Here is a 23,193-nt window from a genome sequence, read left to right as displayed (position 1 = left end):
ATGGGCAGTGCTGGGCATGACCTGAGCCCCTGCTCCTGTTTATTTGGGGGGAAAGATGGGGTCCACCAGCCCAACTTCTGCAGAAGGAAATCTAACTTCATTCTTGGGAAGTTTATGTAAGTGGAATTGGTTGCTTTCACCACAGCTGCCCAGGCTGTGGCTCAGGTGAGCACGAGGAGCTTCCAGAGGCACTTTGTCCCCTCTGCTCTCTTTGCTGATGTGAAGCTGCCCTTGCAGCAGCTGCCCAGGCCTGGAGACCAGGCAGGGAGAGTGAGGAGGGGGCTCCAGAGGGGCTGGTGTGGGCAGGTGTGTTCTGCCCTGCAGGTTCTGGTGCTGATCCAGCCCATCTGCTGGCACAGGGGAAGGGCTGGAGCTGTGGGGCTGCAGGATGGGGGGCAGCAGGACACTCACTGAGCCTGCAGGGAGCTGAACCCAGGCTTGGGTTTGTGTACCATCTCAAGTTGCTCCTTCTGCTTTTACAGAAAGTCTTCAATTCAGGTTGCAAAAGTTACATGTGTGGAATTGCAGAATCCCAAACTGGCAGAGGTTGGACGGGACCTCAAAGCCCATCTTGTTCCACCCCAGGCTTTTGGAAGGGACACCTTCCATTATTCCAGGTGGCCCCAAGCCCTGTCCAGCCTGGCCTTGGACATTTGTTATTAGAGAGTACAAGAAGAAAAATAAACCCCAAATACTGCTGCTGCCAGGTGCTCACTTGATAAACTCCAGAGCTTTCAAACAGGAGGTGGTGTGGGCAAGGAGAGCCATCCCTCACCATGGACTGGAATGTTGGTGGGCTCTCAGTGCAAAGAGGTGACCCCCCAGGATGGAGGTGGTCTAAGGGCAGAAGTGCAGCAGCTTGAACAGAGTGGGTGATTAAACATTGCGAGGGGATTGTGTTGGAGTCCCTGTGCCTGGAGGTGTCCAAGGGATGACTGGACACGGCACTCAGTGCTCTGGGCTGCTGACAAGGATGATCCTGGAGGGCTTTTCCAATCGGAGTGATTCTGTGATTCTCTGAACATGGCTGCCAGGCTCATCCCTGGCACTGGACTGTGTCTGTAGACAAATCACTGTCATACTTCTGGGCACTTAGTGACCAAATCATTACTGGATACAGAAAATGTCACAGTATTTTTCCTACAGTGTATGGGAACTGCTATCCCCATCCCAAAACACAACTCCATCACCACCCCCAGGTAAGAAGCCCATTTTGTATGGATCAATACTGCTTTTTAATCCTTGTAATGCTTTGTAAAATTACTTATACTTTCTAAATAAACAGCTGCAAAAACCACAGGTGGGCTCCTCAAGGCTCACACCGAGTGTTCACCACACCTATGTGTAGGAAAAGAAGTGGGGGTTTTCCTCCCTGTGACTGGTCCCTGCTCTGGGGTTCACTGGACTCTCTGGGGGCTCCAGGTGCTCCACAGGACCCTGGTCACTGCCTCAGTCCCCTGCTCCCACTGTGGCATCCCAGTCTTACAGGGGAAGGAGCACCCAAGATCCCTAGACACTCCTGGTGGAAAAGGAAAAAAGTCACAGGGTCCACAAAAAGTCAAAGATTTATTAGTAAATCACACACTTGTCATAGAAATTGTTCTGTTAATCCCTGATCTACTCTATAAGCTCATGGCAGTGGGGTTTGGATAGGGGGGTGGGAGGAATGGGAAGAGAGAGAGGAGAGAAAGGAGAGAATTAAAGAGAGGGAGAGAAAGAGAGAAATCACTCAATCAATCACTCAATCACTCACTCAATCAATCAATCAGCAGTCCTGGCTCCAGCACATTGACCCTGCTGTCCGGTCCGGCCCACGGGGTGTCCAGGTCGTGCCTGGGGGTTACATTTTCTGGGCAGGTTTCCCCAGCCTGACCCAGGTCCGTCGCTTTCCACGCCGTGAGTTCTCCTGCCCAGTCCCTTCGTTCGGGCCCTCCTGGAGCTGGGTCGGAGCCTTTGAGGGCGCTGATCGCGCCCAGCCCCGCTCGGCCCCGGCCCTGCGCGGGGCCACGCTGGGCTCTGCTGACCCCCAGGACCCGCAAGCAGGAGGTTGGTGCAGAGGAGCACGGCCCGTCCCGCCAGGCTCCGGCATTCCCATCCCGTCCCATTCCCAGCCCGTCCCATTCCCATCCCGTCCCATTCCCAGCCCGTCCCATTCCCATCCCGTCCCGCCGTTCTCCGGCATTCCCATCCCGTCCCATTCCCAGCCCGTCCCATTCCCATCTGTCCCATTCCCAGCCCGTCCCATTCCCATCCCGTCCCATTCCCATTCCCAGCCTGTCCCATTCCCATCCCGTCCCATTCCCATCTGTCCCATTCCCAGCCCATCCCATTCCCATCCCGTCCCATTCCCATTCCCATCCCGTCCCATTCCCATCTGTCCCATTCCCAGCCCGTCCCATTCCCATCCCGTCCCATTCCCATCTGTCCCATTCCCATTCCCAGCCCGTCCCATTCCCATCCCGTCCCATTCCCATTCCTATCCCGCCCCATTCCCATCCCGTCCCATTCCCATCCCGTCCCATTTCCATCTGTCCCACTCCCATCTGTCCCATTCCCATCCCATTCCATTCCCATCCGTCCCATTCCCATCTGTCCCACTCCCATCTGTCCCATTCCCATCCCATTCCATTCCCATCTGTCCCATTCCCATCCCGTCCCATTCCCATCCCATTCCATTCCCATCTGTCCCATTCCCATCTGTCCCATTCCCATCCCGTCCCATTCCCATCTGTCCCATTCTCATCTGTCCCATTCCCATCTGTCCCATTCCCATTCCATTCCATCCCATTCCCATCCGTCCCATTCCCATCTGTCCCACTCCCATCTGTCCCATTCTCATCCCATTCCATTCCCATCTGTCCCATTCTCATCCCATTCCATTCCCATCCCGTCCGAGCCGCTCCCTGCCCGGCGTGGCGCGGTCCGCCGCGCCGCCAGGGGGCGCGGTGCGCGGCGCGGGCGCGCCCCCGCGCGGTGCGTTTGGCGCGCGCGGCGCGCGGAGGGGCGGCGATGGCGGGAGGCGGCGGCGGGCCCGGGGCCGGGCCGGTGGCGCAGGGGCTGAAGGAGGCGCTGGTGGAGACGCTGACGGGGATCCTGTGCCCGGTGCAGGCCGTGCGAGCCGCTGCTGAGGAGCAGGTGAAGGTGCTGGAGGTGACGGAGGGTGAGTGAGGGCCGCGCTGAGGGGATGGGGGGACCCCAGGCCGCCGCCACAGCGGTTCCCGGTTCTTCGCCTCACGACTGCTCCTTGGCCTCGGCAGAAACTTCAGCCTCGTCTCTCGAGCCGGCGGCTGTGGCTGATTTCCTGCCGGCTGCCCTGTGTGCCCGACGTCTCTCACGGAATCACAGAATATTTGGGGCTGAAAGGGACCTTTGGAGATCGTTCGGGCCCAGGCAGGGTCACCTGGAGCAGGTGACACAGGGACACGTCCCGGTGGGTTTGGAATGTCTGCAGACAGCGACCTCCCTGGGGAGATGTTCCAGCGCTCTGCCTCCCTGAACGTAAAGTTCTTCCTCATGTTGAGGTGGAACTTCTTGTGGTTTAGTTTATGGCCATTGCTCCTTGTCCTGTCGCTGGGAACTGCTGAGAAGAGTCTGGCACCAGCCTCTTGGCTCCCGCCGTGGAGGTGCTTGTATGGATTGCTGAGATTTCCCTCTCAGTCTTCTCTAGACTAAACAAGCCCAGCTCCCACAGTCTCCACTCACCAGAGAGATGCTGCAGACCCCTCATCACCATCCACAGAGACCCGCTGCAGACCCCTCATCACCATCCACACAGACCCGCTGCAGACCCCTCATCACCATCCACAGAGACCCGCTCCAGACCCCTCATCACCATCCACACAGACCCGCTCCAGACCCCTCATCACCATCCACACAGACCCGCTCCAGACCCCTCATCACCATCCACACAGACCCGCTCCAGACCCCTCATCACCATCCACACAGACCCGCTGCAGACCCCTCATCACCATCCACACAGACCCGCTGCAGACCCCTCATCACCATCCACACAGACCCGCTGCAGTAGCTGCTTGTCTCTCTCCGAGGCAGCCCCTGCAGGGCTCGGTGCCAGAGGGACGGGCTGGCCCCTGCCTGCAGCGGGGCGTGTTTGGGGCACTGCTCTGGGCAGGGGGCAGGAGGGCTCTGCCCGTGCTCTGGGGTGGTGTGTGAGAACTGGGCACCAAGGAGCGCTCTGAGCTCACCAGGGTAGGACGTGGAGGGGCCATGGTGGTGAAGCAGCAGGGCTGTTGCTCTGGGTACCTTGGTCCACCTCAGCTGGAGTCTGAGGGTGGGTTACATGAGGGTCATGGAGAGCCCTTCCATCTGTAGACCCTGGCCAGCTCCTGCAGGGATCTTCACCTCCAGATGTGTGTCCTGGTGTGTGCCCATGTTCTGCAGGTTGTCATCTGTGCACGGTGTGTTTGAGGTTGAGGGTGGCCAGGATGTAGTTGTGCCCTCATCCCGTGTGAAACTCCAGTGACAAGGCTCCACTGTCTGTGATGGAAAGCTGAGGACAAGCAGGACAGTGGAGCTGGATGGCAACTAGCCTGTGGCTTTGGAAAGAGATTCTAAATGAGTGAACACCCCAGGTTCAAGCAGTGTTGCTAATCATTCCATTAGTCCTTTGGCCTTTTCATGGTGACACTAGGTTAGTTCATGCACTGGCTGCTTTTTCTGTGTAGAAGATACATTTAAAAATCTGTTAATGCTAACATTTTATTTTGCTTCAGCCAAAATCACTGGAGTTTGTAGAAGCCACAGAAAGATTTGCAGATGATCTGCTGTGACAGGAGCTGGAGAGTGTAGCACTGCAACCCCAGTCCTGACATTTTGCTTGTGGCCTGGCAGCTTGATGGGTTAGCTATTTGTAGACTCTCCTGGAAATTTTGCCTTAACCTTTAGTCTGATTGCACTATTCTGAATGTGTTTTGTGAACTCTTTCTGCTCCTGAACTTCAGCTCAGAAGTGTTACCAGAGGCAGTTTTGGTACAAAGAGGGAAGGTGCAAGGGTGAGACAGGGTCAAGAGCGGTGTTGTGATTTTGCTGCTCTGGGAGTGAAGTCAGGCAGTTGTTTGATAAAATCTTTGTTCTTGTGCATTCCCTTAAAGTGCTTGTACCACACTCAGCTTAGCTCTTCCTGGCATTACCAGGAATTCTGTGTCACCCCCACAGCTCTTGGAGTTTCGTGGAGTGGTTCAATGGCATTGCAGGCAGCACAAGTCTGGAAGTGCTGGGAGGTTCATTGACTGTGGAGCCTTGGCCTTCACTGCCTACTTCAGTGGCAGCTTCTCCCCAAAGAGTCAACCTTTTCACAGACTCGGTGACAGATTTCCAGAGAAGAATGTTTTCTGAGGGTTCTAGGCAATGGATATCCCTGAGGTACCTTTGAGAGCCCAGGATTGCAGAATTGCTTTTAGTGGATGTTATGGTAAGAGGAATGGAGTCATCTACCCTTCTATTTTGCCATGCTTTTACAAATCTGCTGAAGTCCTCGATAATTCTCTGTGGTTGTAGGGCCAGGACTCTGAGGTCTGGTGCAGCATCTGACCTGGAGGAGGCTGCAGAACCTACACAAGCAGCTTGCAGGTGACACCAAACTGGAGGGGAGGCAGTTGATGTCTGAAGGCAGGGCTGCTCTCCAAAGGGCCCTACAGGAACAGAGCCAGAGGAATTCAGCAAGGACAGACAGCACGTTCTGCTCCTGGGACAGGACTGCTGGGATGTGGGTCAGGTACTGCCTGGCTGGGGAGCAGCCTTGGGACAAAGGGCCAGGAAATACCAGTGCCTGGTGAGCTGGCAGGGCCAGCGGCGTGCCCTGGAGGCCACCTGCGTGCCGGGCTGTGGGAGCAGGATCAGAGGCAGTGATCAGCCCTCTCTAGTCAGCGCTCATTAGACCACACCTGGAATACCTGGGCAGTTTTGCTCCCACCCCCCTGGGATGAGACACAGCAGCAAAGGGGAGTGAGTTCAGCAGAGGGTCATGGGCTGGCCTGGGGGATTGCAGCACATGAGGTGATGCTGGGCTTGAGGGGTTTTCCACTGGGGAAGCAAGAGGGTTTTGGGGGTGGGTCTGACAGCAGCTTCTGGTAACTATGAGGAGATTGTCAGGACCTGAGAGGTGGGAGAGGATGAGGGATAAATGGGCACAAACTTGAAACCAGAGGTTCCAACTGGATAGAAGGAGTTTTTAAGCCGATGGTGTGTAAAAGCTGTGTTGTTTTCCATCCTTGAGTATCTCTAAGACCTGCCTAGAAAATCTGAGCACCTGGCTCTAATTCTGCAGATTCTGCTTTGATCATGGAGGTTTGACTGGAAACCTCCTAAGGTCTCTTTCAGGGAATTATTTTGAAAACCTTTGATTCCTCCTCTCTTGTACTAGTCAAGCAGCATGGGAAGAATAAGCTGTATTTCCCTTTCTGTGCTGTCTTTGCTATGGAGAAGCTTGCAAAAACCAAGAGGAGCTACAGGAATCTGGTGTGTGCCAGCACCACATTATTATGAGGTAGAGAAATGTAGATCATGTGTATCACAAGTACTTTAAAAGAGCAAAAATGTATCATTAAGCAGTATGAAGATGCTGAAATAGAAGTGGAGTAGGAAAGAGTACAAAGTGTCGATACTTTTAATGCAAAACAAAAGAAAGTAGGGCAATAAGAAATTGAGGTACATCTGGTTAAAGTCATAAAAACTTAAAGAGCTTTCAAATGTTGCTGAAGCAGAAAAAGTTTCAGAGGTGTTCAAAGCCAGGGACTCACTTGGGAAGGTACATTCAGTACAGAAAGACTGCAGAAAAGCCAAATTTCTTGTGCTGATGTTAACTTGACTTGCCACATTGAGGAGCCTCTACAGGAGACACATCAGGGAATCCACATCAGATTGAAGCCTGAGTAGAAGCAGTTCACTTACCAGTTTGACATAAGCAACAAGTACTGAAGAATGGACTCTGGGAGAGTTTAGAGGGACTCAAACATTCAATTACTGTGCAAAAGTTGGGCTGTAAAACTCGGCACTTAGGGACAAGCTAAGTATTAAACTGGTAACAGCCTTTAGTGAGATCTCCAAGGTGAAGAGCAGCAGGGGCTGGTACAGGGGAGTGGTGTGGGTTTTGCACTGCCTGTTATGGTTAAAATTCAGCAGTTGGAATGAGAAGACACAGATACAATAAATTCTTATGGCAGTAGAATTGTTTGAAGAAGTCCTGGGACTACCAGAAAGCACTTAGAACACTTGCTGAAACTATTTTTTCAGAAACTGAGCTCCTGACCACAGCTCTTGACTGGCAGGTTCAGGAATCCCAGGTGAAGCTGAGCTGCTCAGCACATCTCTGTAAATTATGTGGAACAGAGTGAATAGGGGTGGGACAACGCTGCTGGTAGTGCTGCTCAGTCTGGCCAGAGGGAGAATCAGTGGCACAAATTACAAGTTGATTTCAGAAGGTGTGTTGAGTGCAGACACAGGAGGTGGTAGCTAGTCAGTGTTGGTCAGCAGAGCAGGGTTGGGGGAGGGGGGAGCCTGTCCAGATAATGCCCTAAAAAGTTTGGGCTGTCCTAACTATTGTTCTTGGGAGAAGAAATCCCATTGTCTGTGTGGAGAGTTCACTGAAAATACCCAATCACTGCTCTGTCATGCTCCAGTAAGCTAAATGGACCGTTAAAGAGGGAACAGAGAACAAAGCCGTCACAAATTCCTCATGCTTCCACAGTCAGAGCTGCATGCATTACTGGCCTGCTGCTGCTGCAGGGATCAAGCAGGGCAGCAAAAAGGCAGCACAGAGACTCACAGAGGTGTGGAAAAGCTGTTTTCAAAGGACCTAATCCATTGGCTTTTCTGTCTGGGAAAGGGTTAGCAGAAATGGAGGCCCTGAAATAATAAGCTACAGAGAAGGTGGGTGAGGAGGGATTGTTTATGACTTTTCATAAAACTGAGATCACAGAATCATAGAGTATCCTGGGCTGTCAGGGAAAATGAATCTGAAACAGGCAGAATTAGGCTGTTGCCCCAGTGTGCAAACTGTGGAGTTCATTGCTGCTGGATGTTAGAAGTAGAAATGGTTTTAAAATTGTTTAACCTTCCTGGAGGAAAAAAACTCACCAAGAACCGTTGAATACAGTAGTTGCATATAACACTCACTTCAGGAGGTTCCTAATGCCAGCATTTCCTTGAGGGTGTTGGGGCAGCATTGCTCTGCCCCTACTTCTTTTCCTAAGCTGCTCATGGGTTGGGTTGTTTAACTTGGTTAAGCCAATGTAGCTGTTGGCTCTCCTGAGTGATGTGTGCTGCTCTCTCTTCCAGGCAGGTTTTAGCCAGGTCAGGATGGTTCAGGTGTTTACAGGATGCAATCGAGCTCCCTGAAGCAGGCTGGCAGTGGATTTGGCCAGTGCTTGTATGAGATTAGTAGCAGTGCACAGTCAAAGCCTCTGGAACAGGCTGAACTGCTCAAGGGGAGTCTTGTCTGACTCCTTACACATGCTCTGGAGGAATATGGGATGTCTCCTCTGGATTAAGGACATGATAGCAGTTTCTTCCCACCACGTCACCCTTTGGCAACTGCCAGATATCCTCAGCAACTCAGTCTCTCACCTGCTTCTGCATCTTCTGTCTGCTGAGGAAACAAGCACCACTTGGCAGCTTGGGGATGGGAGATGCATTGCTGTTGGTCTCTGAGAAGAGGAGAGTTCATCTGGTGACCTTTGTTTTCTCTAGATTTTAGTGGAGCATAAATAAAAGCAATGCCTAAGACTGCTGGGAGAAGGCAGAGAAATAAGAGCTGCAGCTGTGGAGTGGTGCTGCTATGAGTGTGTCTAACTTGGCTCCACTGTATCAGTGTGCTGCTGGTGAAGTGGGGCTTCTGTTCCCTTTATCTGGTTTATCCAGGTAGCACCATACACCGCCCTGATGGTGGAATGTGGAAAAATGGTCTCTTCCTCTAGGTCTTACTGTATTGGAGAACATGTGTGGAGCCAAATCATCTCCAGGAGTGCCAGAGCAGGGCAGTGGGGAGTTCATGTCCAGCAGGAGGGCTCAGACTGCTGAGAATCACAGACTTCTGAGCTGGAATGGACCCACAGGGATCATCCAGTCCAACTCTGTTGGTTGGCTTACACCCTACAGAGAGGAGCAGTGTTTGCCACACAGTTCTCTAAATTATGTGGATAAGGAGGCTTAATGGCAGCTTTTCAGACAGTTGGAAAACACTGCTTCCTGCTTGCCAGGTTAGATTCCAGGTTTGATGTTTTATGGTGACAGTATTTAGTTTCTGAACTGTTGGCTCTTGTGCTCTGGAAATGTGGGGGTGAGAGATGAATGGCTCCAGGCTGGAGAATGGCCATTCTTTTGCCTGTCTGTTTTTTGTGTTTCTGTGTGTCCTTTTTGCAGGTAGAAAGGCATCAAAAGGCCATCTTCAGCATGGTCTATGTTGTGACACCCTGTGTGTGAAAAGGCACCTTCAGGTCAGTCCTTCACAAGGTTGTTTGTTGCCAGAAGCTGAGATGTGCAGGTGGCTGTGAAGATGGTGCTGACCCTGGCAGATTGACTCCTGTGTCAGTCTGTGCATGCTGACCCTCTTGTCCATCTTGTTTGAGACTAGTTCTGTCTAGGAGACAACCAGTGCTTTGATTTGAATGTGATTTCAGCATGGAAGATTGGCTTTATGGGTCTTGTAAATGCTCTTTCACTATCTCCTCTTCCAGAGCAGGTGGCTCAGCACATTCTTTAAAACTTGTTGATTCTCTGATGGTATTTTCATGATACAGTTTGCTGTCTATTTGTACCAGAGCACCTACAGGTACCAAAATGACACAAAACATATTGCATCACTTGTGCTTCCCATGTTTTTGCTTATGGTCAGCTCCTTCCTGACAGAACTGTTTTCATACAGCTTCAAGAGGGATTTCAGTGTTGCATCAGATACTCTGTGAGTACATGATTTTATGCCATAAACCCAAGCATTGTTTGGAAGGAGAGAGTCTGAAGAATATAAAGACATGACCACAATTTACGGTTTTATGGTGCTGTTTTGGCTGTAACTTGAATTGCAGTAGAGTGCTGGGCAGAAATGTGTGGAAATCCTGTGGGTGGCTTGAGCTGAATTCTTAACCCGGAAAACTTTAACATTGAACTGATTTGTAACAGGGGAATTGAAATAAGAAATGGCCACATTGCAACATATGATCCTGCCTGCCAGGAAGAAAGGTTATTCACAGCAGCAAACACTGATGTTTGCTCTGCGAAATACCTCAGATATGTTGAGTGTAGAGAGAAGTTGTGAAGAAGGGTTTCAAAGGAGATACTTAAAACCAGCACAGCTTCTGGAGAAGAGTGAGCTCAATCTTTCTGTCTTTTGCTGAGAAATTAGAAAAATATGAATGCAGTTTTAGAGGCGTGCTAACAAAAGGAGTGCTTTTGGAGCAGTTCTTGAGCATCATGATGGAGGATGAAGTTCCTCAAAGCAGCACATATGTAGAGTGCCAGAAATCTGGCTAAGCATTAGATTCTTGCTTGGTGTTTCCTCCTAGTCTGTCTGCAGATCCTCATTTCCGTCTGTGCTCGTCTGATCTCATCCTGGCCCTGCTTTGAGCAGGTGATTGGACAGGGTGACCTCCTGAGGTCGCTTTCAACCCAAGTTGCTTTATGATGATGTTGTTGAAAACCAGTCCTGTGGAAAACATCTGTACCTGTATGGCTGAGGACCACGATACACAAAGGTGGGCAAGTATTGGTAAAGGGAACTCATTTTCTGGTGCTGCTTTGGTGGTGGCAGTGAGATCCAGCTTCTGCAGACCAAGTGTTGTTTTAGTTTGGAGTGTCAGTGCCATGGGCCACCTGGATTCACCAGACTGGCTGCAGCAGCTGTCACAGTGCTTTCTCACCCTCACCCTGTCTCTGCCCTTAGCAGAGACAATGAAAGGGACCTTGAGCAGTTCCTGAACCAGCTCTGTGTGGATGTGCTGGGCTGGACTTGGTCAGTGCTGACCCCTTTCAACAAGGCAGGTAGGTGCAAAGATTCAGTAGAAACTTAAGTTCATTTATTCCTTCCTGCTTGCTTACTAGTAATTTTTGGTTTCATGTGGCTTAGTTTTGCAAAAATGTTGGGGATGAAGAAGTACATAAATTGGTTACATGGTAGATAGAGGTTGTTGTGAAGGAGGAGATTTTGATTTTACTAATATTGAGGTTGATGAAGAGGAGGAGCAGAGCTGGAAGAAAATGTGTTTGCTAAGTGCTGTCTACGCCAGACCATTTTAAAAATGCTTCATTAAAAGCTTCTAATCTTTGAGGTTTACAGACTTTATCTTGGGGAGAAGACTTGGTATTTCTAATATCTCAAATTTGCAAAATATAAGTGAAGGAATGACCTATCAAGGTGCATTTGAACTGCAATTCCTCATGATATTTCCAGCCAGCTGGGAAAGAACCCAATAATAAACCATCCTTTGAGAAAAGAGGAGCCAGTGAGCTGTACAAGGATCAGTGTAATATCAGCCCCTGGAAATATTCTTGGAACAGCTCATTAAACAGCTTGTCAGTGTCTATAACAATAGGATCAATAGTTGCTGCACAACTAGTACTGTTTTATGTGATCTGTTCTTGATAAATCCATCTAATTTTGGTTTGACAGGAGAGCTGGCTTATTGCTTAAACAAGTGCAGGGTGTGAATGACCTGAATTCACCAGGATTCCTGATAGAAATTTGCCCCAATGGTAATTTATCAGTTAAGAAGATGCAGTTTTATAATATTTTTTAAGCAGGACATCATGCTGAAAACCTGTAGTGGGGGGTTGTCAGTGCCTTATTGTCAGATCCAAAGGGTGTGTAGGGCAGAACTCTTGGTCACTACAGCAGTGAGTAGGTCTGATGTTCCATCAATGGCACTGCAATCTGCCTGGGGAGCAGAACTAAGGTGTTGGACAATTGAGAAACTAAATATTGTAAATCACAGGTCATGATTAAACCTCCTCCTCCTGCCATTAAACCTCCTTATCCACATAATTTAGAGGACTGTGTGGCAGACACTGCCCCTCTCTGTAGGGTGTAAGCCATCCAACAGAGTTGGACTGGATGATCCTTGTGGGTCCATTCCAACTCTCCACTGTATGCAGAGAGAATACATGAAATGGATATATGTAAACAAATTAAGGATTGTGAACTAGAATACTGATTTGTAGCTCTGTGAAGCAGTTGCAGTTACTCTGGCTTCCTTTATTCCTATTTCTGCCCTTTTTAGCTTTCCATTTATACTCCTTATACCCTTCCAACTTACCCTTTAAAGATAGGGCTGAAATGCAATGCCACACTTGATCATGGAAATCACAGATAGCATACAGAATAATGACTGCTTTAGTTAAGAGAAGTATTATGTTAAGTACATCTTGGAATGAGGCTCCCTCCTTTCATAGCTGGGATAAGAGGGTTATTTTCCTCTTTCTTAAATGCATGATCTATGAAGAAAGGGTGAAGGAACTGGGTACGCTCAGTGTGTGTTGGGGAAAGTGAGAGGCAATTATCTCCCAGCCCAGAAAAGCCTCTTAGCAGTGAGGTGGGTATTAGGAGACACTCAGCCACTAGTGAAGCACTCAGATGTGCTGCTGACAGAAGTCGCAGAACTCCTTTTGAGAAGAATTTTCAGTCTGTGTTTGTCAGGGATGCTGTCAGCACGTTTAGCCTGTCTGCAGGAGGCAGGGTGTGCTGACAGGACCCCAGGGGCATAACTTCTGCTTCACAGCTTCTAAGAACTAAAATGTCACAAATATGTTTCTTAAGCAGACTAGTGAAATTAAATGAAGTATTTAGGACAGTTATCAGCTGCCTGGAACTTAAAATTGCAATTTTAAGCAAATTTATTGAGTTGTATGGATTTACCATACCAGAACAGTTGCTCTTCTGGGCTTTTATTTCCTGTGCTCAGCATCAACAGAATTTTTACATCAACAGAACTGTTTAAATTTTGCCTTTGGCTTGGCTTCTTGCTTGGCAAGAAGCCACAAGAAGAACTTGCTTTTCCTGGACAGATTCTTTGCAGGAGAAGGTCCTGCAGCCCCAAGGGCTGGCCAGGCAGTGCTGGTGTCACTGTGCTGGGCAGGGTTTGCTCCTGGGCAGTGGTGGGGTGAGGGCTGGGAGAGCTGAAGCGATGCCTGCACATTCCTGGGGATGAGCCCAGGTGTCCAAAAAGGGACTGCTGGCTGCCAGTCTGCTGCTGTCTTACTCCGTCCTGGATCTTTCCATGCATCTCTCCTGTAGAAACTTGAGTAATGATTTTACATTGTAGATAAGACTTTTATATATGTATTTAAATAATTTGCTTATTATTAGCCTGCATTGCAAACTTTTTTGCCCATGAGAGAAGAAAATAAGATGCCAAGACAATAAATTAAATTTTTGTGGGGAGCACAGGGGAGAATTAATGCTTATGATTTATTTGAGTAGCTGTGCTTTGGAATTGCCTTCTCCTTCCTGCATATGAGTCATTCAATTGGTATGATGTCCTTCTCCAAAAATCTCGATGACTTTTGCTGTGTGGCAATAAAAGTTACAATACCAATATTTGGGGTTTTTTCCTTGCAGAATTTGGTGTTCATTTAGCAGAACTGACAGTGGATCCTCAGGGAGCTCTTGCCATCCGGCAGGTGAGTTTTCCTGGAACTGCAGGAAGAATTTAGATGGAAATTTCCTTGGTTTTTAAAATATTCTTCCATGTTTTCAGGTGAAAAATTTGAAGTAGCTTTCTGAATCTTTCTTTCAACATTATTCTGGTGTTATACTCTTAACATTTTTTGAACTTAATAAACCTGCTGTTGAGAAAATACTCTACTGGAAATGGACACAACTTAGGAGATGGGTGGTAGACATCAGAAAGCAGAAGTGTGGCTTCTCTTTGCAGAAACTTTTTCTGTAGGTGTTTTCCTCCTTAAAAAGGGAGTTTTGGTTCTGCATTTCTTTAGTTACTTTGTGACCCGAGTCTTATGCCTTTCTAGAGCTGCTGCCTTGGGTCAGTGCTGTGCAGGCCATCGCTGCTCAGTGGATACCCAGCAGTTCTTTTTACTGCAATGACTTTTTGGTCCATTTCATGGATTTTATTTTTTTTTCATTTTTGGCAAGTCCTGATGCTCCTCTAAAAGAAGCATGATGGGACGGGAGGCTGAGCAAATGGGTCAGGGGTGATCCTTGCAATGGTTCCAGGATATGTCCCTGATTCCTGACCTCTCTCCTGCTACAGCTGGCGTCCGTTATTCTCAAACAGTATGTGGAAACTCACTGGTGCTCTCAGTCAGAAAAGTTTAGACCTCCAGAGACCACAGAAAGGGTAAGACTTGGTTTCACATTACCTGGTTTGAAACACTTTATCCATCAAGAATATGAATTCTTTAGACAGTTAAAGAAGTACCAGTGCCCATGTGTATTTTGAGGATTAATGGCTTCAGTTAAGGTTTTTTGACATTTTGCACTTCAAAAATCTCTTTTCAGTTGCTTAAAACAGCACCGTGCTTGAGAAGCTTGGTCTGCTTCCTGTAGGGAAAGTTCAGCCACAATGCTCCTGTTATTCTCAGAACAAGACTAGAAGAAAAGCTGCTTCCTAAGTTTTACAAATACTGATTCTGGCAGTCTGTTTTTGGAGATTTGCTAAATCTTTTGTTATACATCTTGGGACTTAAAGGATATTTTCCTGTGAGAAATTTCAGTTTAAAGCTGCTGGGTTTCATTGAGAATCTGTTCAGGAGGAGTATTTAACAGCTAAGATGGCCAGATATTCCAGCCCTTTCCGCTCTGACTGTTGACTGGAGCATCTTTCATATCTAGAATATGATTCATCCCATCCAGAGATAATTGCTTGAATTATGTCCTAGAAGTGGCTTTTATTTTTTCCTGTCCCTTCAGGGCTGGGTGACTGTTCTTGTTTACTGAAATCTTCCAAAGTAAGCAAACATAGTCCCTGACACTGGAGCTGGGATTTATCTCTGCTAACTCTGGATGTTTTCCATGTCAATCTGTACATCCTGTGTAGTTGCAGCTGTGTTCTATTTACTCTGTGCTTGTCTGATGCTGTGTGTGAGATGATGCTCTGTTAAAACACACCATGCAGTTTTCCCTAAAAAAATTACAGGGGGCAGTATGCAAGAGTGTTTCTGTCTCCTGGATGTTCATTTTGTAAAACCAGCATTGAATCAATATCAGGATGCAGTCATAGGTCTAGATTTTTTTTTGGTTTTCATTAGATTGTGCTATGGCTGTGGATCTACTCTGACTGCTGTTGCTTTCTACAGGCAAAAGTTGCTATCAGGGAGCTGCTGCCCAGCGGGCTGAGGGAGTCCATCAGCAAGGTGCGCTCCAGCGTCGCCTACGCTGTGTCAGCCATCGCCCACTGGGACTGGCCCGAGGCCTGGCCCGAGCTCTTCAACCTGCTCATGGAGATGCTGGTCAGCGGCGACGTCAACGCGGTGCACGGAGCCATGAGGGTGCTCACAGGTCTGTGGCTGCCGTGGCTGGGCAAGGCTGCTCTAGGCAGCTGTTCAGGCTTTTCCTTGTGCCACTGTCTTGTCACATTTCATCCAAATTGAGGAAATCGGAATTTTCTTCCTCTTCCCTGGGCCTGGTGCCTGTTGCTGGCTGTGGAATTGTGTGCTCAGCAGGTGTCATGGGAGCTGGGGAAGGAGGTGCTGTGCTGCAGGTTAGAGCTCAGCAGGTACTTTGACTGTAACACCCTGTTTTCCAGATACCTGCAGTTTTTTGTATGGTATTTTTCTGCTTGCCTTTGAGGATTGCCTCAGGTAGATCAGATGACCCTAGTCTAGTGAAGTGCAAATCAACATGTTTCAATGCACTTAGTGTTTCCCAATGGTTCTATTGTTGCTGTTCCCTACAAATTGTATTTCTTATAAGAACTTCTCTTCTTTTTCCATTTTTTTAGAATTTACCCGAGAAGTGACAGACATACAGATGCCACTTGTAGCTCCAGTTATTCTTCCAGAGATGTACAAAATTTTCACAATGGCAGAGGTACGATCTTCACAATGAGGTTGGTATTGGATTAGTGGGAATGTTTCTTTGAACAAAGAAACTCCAGATTTAATGGTTAAGTCATACTGTAGTATGAGTTAGACTTATTTTCTTGATTATATAATAGTTGATGGCAGCTAATGTTTCACCAGAAAAGTTGAAGCAAATAATAAGAGAATAAAGCTAAAGCAAAAATGAAATACAATTAAAAGGAAGTATCTTGTGTAAGAAGAATGTTGTGATCCTGATGTTTAACTTTTGTCTAGGTGTATGGGATTCGCACGAGGTCACGTGCGGTGGAGATATTTACCACGTGTGCCCACATGATCTGTAACATGGAGGAGTTGGAAAAGGCAAGAATTTAACTTGACATACACGATACTTTGAATGAGGTTCTAAATAATACTTAATATGGAAATGAAACACTGGAAAATTACATACTGTGTCAGCTGGAATTTGGGGGAAGAGGCTGTAATTTAATACAAGTATAGTAGCTGACTCCCTGCTTTACATGTATGCCTTGATAGTGGGACTTGGTTTCCATAATTAAGGTTAATTTATGGTTTATCAACAGACATGCTTGTTAAGAGCTCAGGAAGAGGGGGAGTCAGCATGGGGAGGAGATGGAGTATCAGCCCTTTGTTTGGAAATCTGCAGCTTAGCTTCCAGCCTTCAGCTAAGCCGTGTGTCCCATCACCTGCCAGGCCTTGGGCACCTGGGTAATGAGGGACCCTGGGGTGAGGCTTTGGTTCCAAGCTCCTGGGGCTTCCCTTCATGCTTCAGGAGGCCCCTGGGCCTTGTGTTCCTGAAGGGGTGGGGGAAGCCAAACCCAGCCCAGTTTTGGAAAAATAGCTATTAAGAAACAAACATAGCAGTCAAGCAGCTTTAGACATGAGTCTGCTGTCTGGCTCTAGCTGAGCACATCTGCATTTTAAATGGCCTTTGACAAGTGGCTTTTCCAGCCCTCCCAGACAATAAATAGTTATTTTTAACTTTCTGGAGTGTGAGGATAGGGAAGGGTGACTCTCAGTCCAGTGGCTGGTCACTGCTGAGTGGCTCAATGTGCTGTTCCTTCCCTGTTTGCACAGGGAGCAATCCAGTGCAGACTTTTGGAAAGTTCTGGTAATTACATTGTATCTGTACTGCCATGACAAGTTTATTCATGCATTGTATCATGAGCTGATACCAGTATCTAAGAGATAGTGGTAGTTCCCCAGTCTTACTCTGGAGGAGGACTGAAAGTGTCCTTCACATTGAATACTAAACCTTTTCTATTGAGATTTCACTTAAAAAAAAAAAAAAAGAAAAAGAGATTTTTTTAAGAAATCACATTTCCTAATTGATTTAAACATAGGACTTCGCTGTCCTGCCTATGGATTTATGAGGAATAATCTCAATAAAATTATTTTGGTCCTGTATTACTTACTCTGCCAAGGACTGCTTATGGAGTGCTCTGACATCTGGAAAAATACTTGCTGCATTTTCCTAGGAAGAATCATCCTGTTAATCTTCAGGCCAGCTGCTGATACTCAGCTTGTTTGGTTTGAGGGATGGAGGCTCTGCAGGGAGATAAGTGCCAGCTGCAGGGTTTGGGGTGATTGTGTGTGTGATGGAGCCACCCCAAGTTGGTTTTGAAGGCTGGGGGTGCAGGGCAGGATTCAGTTCATCAAATGAAATGCCTCTCTAGGATGGGGTGAGCACTGCTCCTGGGGCTCTCCAGACTGGGTTGTCTGGATCTCTCTTGAGATTCCAAAGTGATAAGTTGGATGTAACTTGTGTTTTGTGGGAGCCTGTGCTGTGGGGTTCTAAAGAGTGGGATTCAGCTGAGCTTAGTTCATTACCTAAAGAGAGAGCCCAAGTGATGTGTGAAACAGCTTTCATGTGACTTTGCAGTATTCTGCAGTTGCCATGAGTTTCTCTTCTATTTTGTACCAGAAAAGTGCATTTGCTGTTGCTTCTAGTGCTTTACCTGTCAGTTGTGGGGGTTCTGTATCTGATATGCAGCTGTGCTTGCATTGTCTATAACCAGGGTGCTGCCAAGGTCCTGATTTTTCCTGTGGTGCAGCAGTTTACAGAAGCCTTTGTCCAGGCCCTGCAGATGCCTGATGGACCAACATCGGACAGCGGGTTTAAGATGGAAGTTTTAAAGGTGAGTCACTCGGGGCTGGTTAAGTGGAGAAAGAATTGTATACCAACACACACTCAGATGTGCTGGAAGACAAACTCAAGTGGCACATCTCCCAGTATTGCTCATGGTGTGGACAGTGAAGACTTTTGGCTCCCAGCACCATCAACAGTGAAATAAGTTGTTTGCCTGTACTGAAGATACCTATGATGAGATCCATGAGGATCTTCCTGTAAAATGATCACAGGAATCTGATCCATAGTCCAAATGTCTCTGTTGTTTGCTGATCTAATGTATCTTGGATATGTCTTGAACATCATAATCTGCAGTTATATACCAATCGTTCCTAAAGGTGCTGCAGAAATCTACTGCAGTGAACTTGTAAAAGCTTATTAAGTGCAGGTGCTTTTCTGGAACTTGCCTGCTCTTTAATGCTAAAGAATCTCTGAAAAAGAAAGACGGAAGGTCTTTGTACTGTCCTGGTTTCCTCTCCTGTAGAGAGGAGATTAGATTGGAGAGTTCTGTGTGCATGGAGACGAGGGCCTGTGCACACCCTGTAACAGCTTGGAAACCTCTGGAGCTGTAGCATGCCTGCAGCATGGAAGAGCAAAGAGCCAAAAGCACCAATTGCAGGATCAAATCCAGATCTTTCACTTCCCTGCCTGTGTGCTGGGGTGGGCAACACTCAGGTCAATGTACAGGATTCTGAGGATGGGCACTGAGGCCCATTCAGCTCCACGAAGAAAGCAATAAGGAAGTTTTTGAAGACAAGTGTCAAAAAGTTTTTCAGGATGACCAGCTTTGTGCTGAAGTAATGAACATACATTCTGGGAGGGTGCTATTGTGTTACACAAAGCAGCAGCTCCTGAACTCTGTGTTGTGGAACTTGTCTTAGCCCTGCTCAAGGCAGCAGTATCTGGTCTGGGTATCCTGTGGCTTCCCTGTGAGGGGCTGCATGTCTCATACTCTAGGAACAGCTGGAGCTGTTCTTGCTGTGCAGCACTACTGGAAAGCAGTTTGGGGAAGGATGTTGGCAATTTTTGTTGAGAGAGTGTCTCTTGTGGGTTTTTTTTCCCTTTCTGTTGCTTATGCACTGGGATTCCTGGGGCAATGATTTATAGGAACAGCAACATGAAAGGAACACTGCAGGGTATCATCTCTATTTGAACAGGCTGCAGCTCAAGAATATTTGGATCTCTTACTCCAGATACTCACATTTGGATTGTTAATGAGTAGTGGTATTTTTTAGTCTCCACAGAAAGCAGTTGTTGGTGCTTGATGTTGTTGGTTTAGAGTCAGGCCAGGCCAGTTCTGGTCTCATTACATCCATGCATTCTGCAGCCTTTTCTGTTATTTAAATAATAAGTGCTTGCTGGCATTGAGCTGTTTGTATAGGTATATCAGCATTGGTCTCACCAGGAGGTTCTTGAACAATGTGACAGGCTGGGGAAGTCTCTGCGGAAATGTCACCTTGTTTTTGCTCTGCTCCTTAGCTGTGTGAGGGCCTCTGCCTTTGGCTTCTGCAGGGGAGGTGCAGCACAAGAGGATTTGGATCTGAATATGCTGCTGTGTGTCGGGTGGCATCGATGGCAGCAGAGAATCGGTGTGAATTTAAACAGGAAATTCAGGAGACCTGCTGTCAAGTGGTTTGTAGGAGGCTTTTTTTTTTTTAAGAGATGAGTGTTCTGGCTGTTGGCTTAAGGCAGTTCATGGTTTTGTAACTTAGAGTTTCTAAGCTGATGATAGCAATTTTCTGGGGGAAAAGGGATTCGGGTGAAGTTCACTTCCAGAGAAGTGGATTTTATAGTCATTGTAATGCAGAACTAAGAAACCTTAGGGGATTATTTAAACCAGCTCTACGGATGAGGTCATTACAGGAACCCCTTGAAAGGCTGATGCAATGGAAGAGGGAATTGAGACTTTTTTATAGCACATTTTCAACCAGATGCAAACTCAATTCCATCTTCTTTTCCTTAATGAAGTCCTGTGTGGCAAATGATAGAAGACTTTTTTTTCCCCTTCCCTGTCACATGAGAGCTTTGTACTCCAAGGTTCCTGGAGTTCATGATGGAAGTCAGAGGCAGTCATGCCCTAAGCTGTTGTGCTGTCCATGTCAGAATGTTCTGCAGGACAGTGGCAGAAGCTTTAAGGGATGCTATTGCAATGTGCATCTCTGCCTGATTCGCTGGGACAGTTATCCTGGTTAGGGGAGTGAATAGCTTGGATCACATCATGGGGAACCACTGATGGTTAATGTGTCCCAAGTTGTTCCCAGAATAGGTACAAGATTTTTAGCAGTTATCAGCAGGAAATCAGAGCCTTTTATCTTTGGAGGAGATGGGAGATTTGGCCACAACAAAAATTTGACATGTGAGGACTAGAAGGAAATACCCATGGGGTAATTTATTGTTGTGTTTGATAGTTCAGCATGAATTAAATTGGTGTCTCTAAGGATGCATGAGCTGCAACTGTGCAATTCTTGAATCCTAATTCCACTGTTGAACATGCTAGTATTGATTGTTTTGCGAGAAACAGAGTGATTAAACATAACAGGTGTCTAGATTTAAGGCAGATTTCACAATAATGGAATACAAATTGGAATACAATTGTGTACTTAGTGTGCAGTAATATATCAGGAACGCCAATTAACCAACAATCTAAAGCATGTTGCAGCCTTATTGTTGTGCTTCTTCATTTGTACTTAGAAGCTGTTTGACACCTGTGGGTCAGAGAAGCTATGCTTACATTTTTCCTGACACTGGAACAAATAATTGGCTAGGAAAAATAATTAATCGTAACCTCTTTGTTCTTGGATGGAAGATGAGGTGGGATCTGTGTCTTGGGACAAACTGCCCAATTTTATGAACAAGGTACTTCACCTGCCACTGCTGAACTTTGACTGACAGTCAGCTTTAGCATGCTCTCTAGTGTGTATTTTAAGCTTTTTATCCAAAAATTTAGGGATTTCTTCTCTGTTTAAAGATGAAGACAGGAAAAGAAGCAATAAAAGGCTTTGATAGAGTGACTTGAAGGAGCAGTGCTCTGAAGAGAGAAGGATAAGAGCTTTCTTGAAGGATTAATAGGTGGTGGAGCAATTTCTGGAGATTGGCAGAGGATCTGTGAAGCAGTTCTTTGAGTTCAGACAAGCTGTGGGAATTGGCAGAATGAGGGGCCAGGGGTTGAAATACAACATCTGACAAGGAGAGTGCTCTGTTTTTTAATGACTTGCTCTGCAGGACTGTGGTGACCTTGCAAATGCAGCTTTCTATTGTTACAACCACAGAGCCTACGATTGAAGAGCTCCCTTAGCGTTCCAGCAGCGCTTCCTGCAGAGCTGGTTGCATGTAGAGCTTAGAAACATTTACATAGGGTTCATATGGAGTGGAATATGGAATAAGTCTGTTTGGATGCTCCTGTGGCCTTAGCAGGGTGTTGAGTTTGCAGCAGCCCTGAAGATCAGGTTCACCTCCTTTGCCAGCACCTGCATATTTTTTTTTCCCCAGAGACTTCAGCAGGTCTTTTCTGTAATGCTTCTTTATAGCACCTGCCAAACTCATTCCCAAACCTGTGTAACTGGGTTATTCCTGACTTATCTCCTGCTCATCTCCAATACTGATATTAGATTGCTGTTGTTTTTCTGGAAGGTGAATTACTATTTTTTTATTTCTATTAATGTACCCAGTGCTGCAAACAAACAAACTGCACAGAGTGGTTTGTATTGGGTAAGCACAAATAAACTGACACCCGTGTGTCTGGGAGCAGCCACCTCTCAGGCAGTTTGTGAGGGGCTGTTAGCCTGAAACAAGTGTAACACAGCTGGAGCTGTGCCCCTTGGGAGGAGAGGGAGGAGTGAGTGCTCTCTCATTCCTGGAGGGTACCAAAAGGCTTTTGGCAAGTGTCAGTGGAAGGGCTCCCATAAGTCAGGATGATCAGCTTCATGAAAGTTCTGGCACAATCCCCTGTGGAGCTGCTAAGCTGCTCCTGGAACAGCTCCTGTGCTAGGCTGGCACAGCCACCAGTGCCTGCAGCCAAAATGGGAAGGGAATTGATCTGGGTGGTGTTTGATTCTCCAGCTACTCCTTGTATGTGCAATGGATGTGTTGCTTGCATGAAGTGCGGGAAATGGGCAGTAATCTGGTTCTACATTACATTAGAGTTCCTTTTCTGGGACAAGACACTTGAAGGATAATTGTATCCAGACAGTGCACATGCTGTGCTCTGGCTTTGAGTCATTGTCTTAGCACCACATTATGGCATTGTCTTCACTCCAGAGTGCCACATCTTGTGTTATCCCTTTGCTTCCCTGCAAAAGAGGAAACACCAAGAGAGGTGTGTTGGAAGTGTTTGAGAGAGGGGACTGTGCAGTCAGGAGTGAGAGGTGACCTTGGTGACAGGAGCCTTTGGATGATCTCAGTTGTTAATGGAACAGCAGCCTGTGATTTGAGTGTGTTGATGGCTTTCCCAGTTTCACTTTTGACTGATACTCTGTTTGGTTCCAGGCTGTGACAGCACTTGTGAAAAACTACCCAAAGCACATGATTTCATCAATGCAGCAGATCCTGCCCATCGTCTGGAACACCCTTACAGAAAGTGCTGCTTTATATCCTTGGTAGTGAACGTATTTAACTGGAATTGAACGCGACAAACTCAGTCTCGTACCCAGTAATGACCTGACTGCTGGAGAATCACAATACATGGAGTAATCTGCCCTGCCAGATGAAACAGGACCTTTCTGTTACTTCTGGAGGCTCCATTAAAATGTATGCTGATTGATGCATGTGCCCAGTAGAACTGCCACAAGCTCTGCATTGTTTCTGGTACTTTTTGGTAAAAATTGTCTTCTTAAAACGATTCTGGTCACAGTGTAAAGACTTTAGCAGAAGGAGAACCAGCAGTACCCCTTGCTGCAGCAGAGCTAATGGCTGATTGAACTTGCTGCAGAAGACGATTTGCCATTGAATTTTCAGTCAGTGCTCCACTGCAGACCCAGCTGTGTCAGAGTGGTCTGTGGGTGCATTGCCCAGTACTTGAAAACTGACAACTCAAATCTCTCCATATTGTTTTTTCAGACCCCTAT

The 23,193-nt window shown here is 47.2% G+C and overlaps 1 protein-coding gene across 1 annotated transcript in view; it reads left to right on the top strand.

The window, feature by feature from the left end:
• The first annotated feature begins 2,995 nt into the window (after window positions 1–2,995).
• The window catches only part of IPO9 (importin 9), a 39,368-nt gene continuing 19,170 nt past the window's right edge, over window positions 2,996–23,193 (top strand). The window contains exons 1-8 of the mRNA XM_021527666.1: window positions 2,996–3,160; window positions 13,562–13,623; window positions 14,214–14,300; window positions 15,259–15,460; window positions 15,903–15,991; window positions 16,258–16,344; window positions 18,021–18,140; window positions 22,616–22,716. Coding sequence (XP_021383341.1) covers window positions 3,010–3,160; window positions 13,562–13,623; window positions 14,214–14,300; window positions 15,259–15,460; window positions 15,903–15,991; window positions 16,258–16,344; window positions 18,021–18,140; window positions 22,616–22,716 — 899 coding nt within the window. The 5' untranslated portion in view covers window positions 2,996–3,009. The remainder of the gene's footprint in view (window positions 3,161–13,561; window positions 13,624–14,213; window positions 14,301–15,258; window positions 15,461–15,902; window positions 15,992–16,257; window positions 16,345–18,020; window positions 18,141–22,615; window positions 22,717–23,193) is intronic.

The sequence above is a fragment of the Lonchura striata genome, chromosome 30, assembly GCF_046129695.1.
Source record: "Lonchura striata isolate bLonStr1 chromosome 30, bLonStr1.mat, whole genome shotgun sequence".
Classification (NCBI taxonomy): Eukaryota; Metazoa; Chordata; class Aves; order Passeriformes; family Estrildidae; genus Lonchura; species Lonchura striata.
Note: the sequence above shows the minus strand (reverse complement) of the source record. Positions and strands in the feature narration are given on the sequence as shown.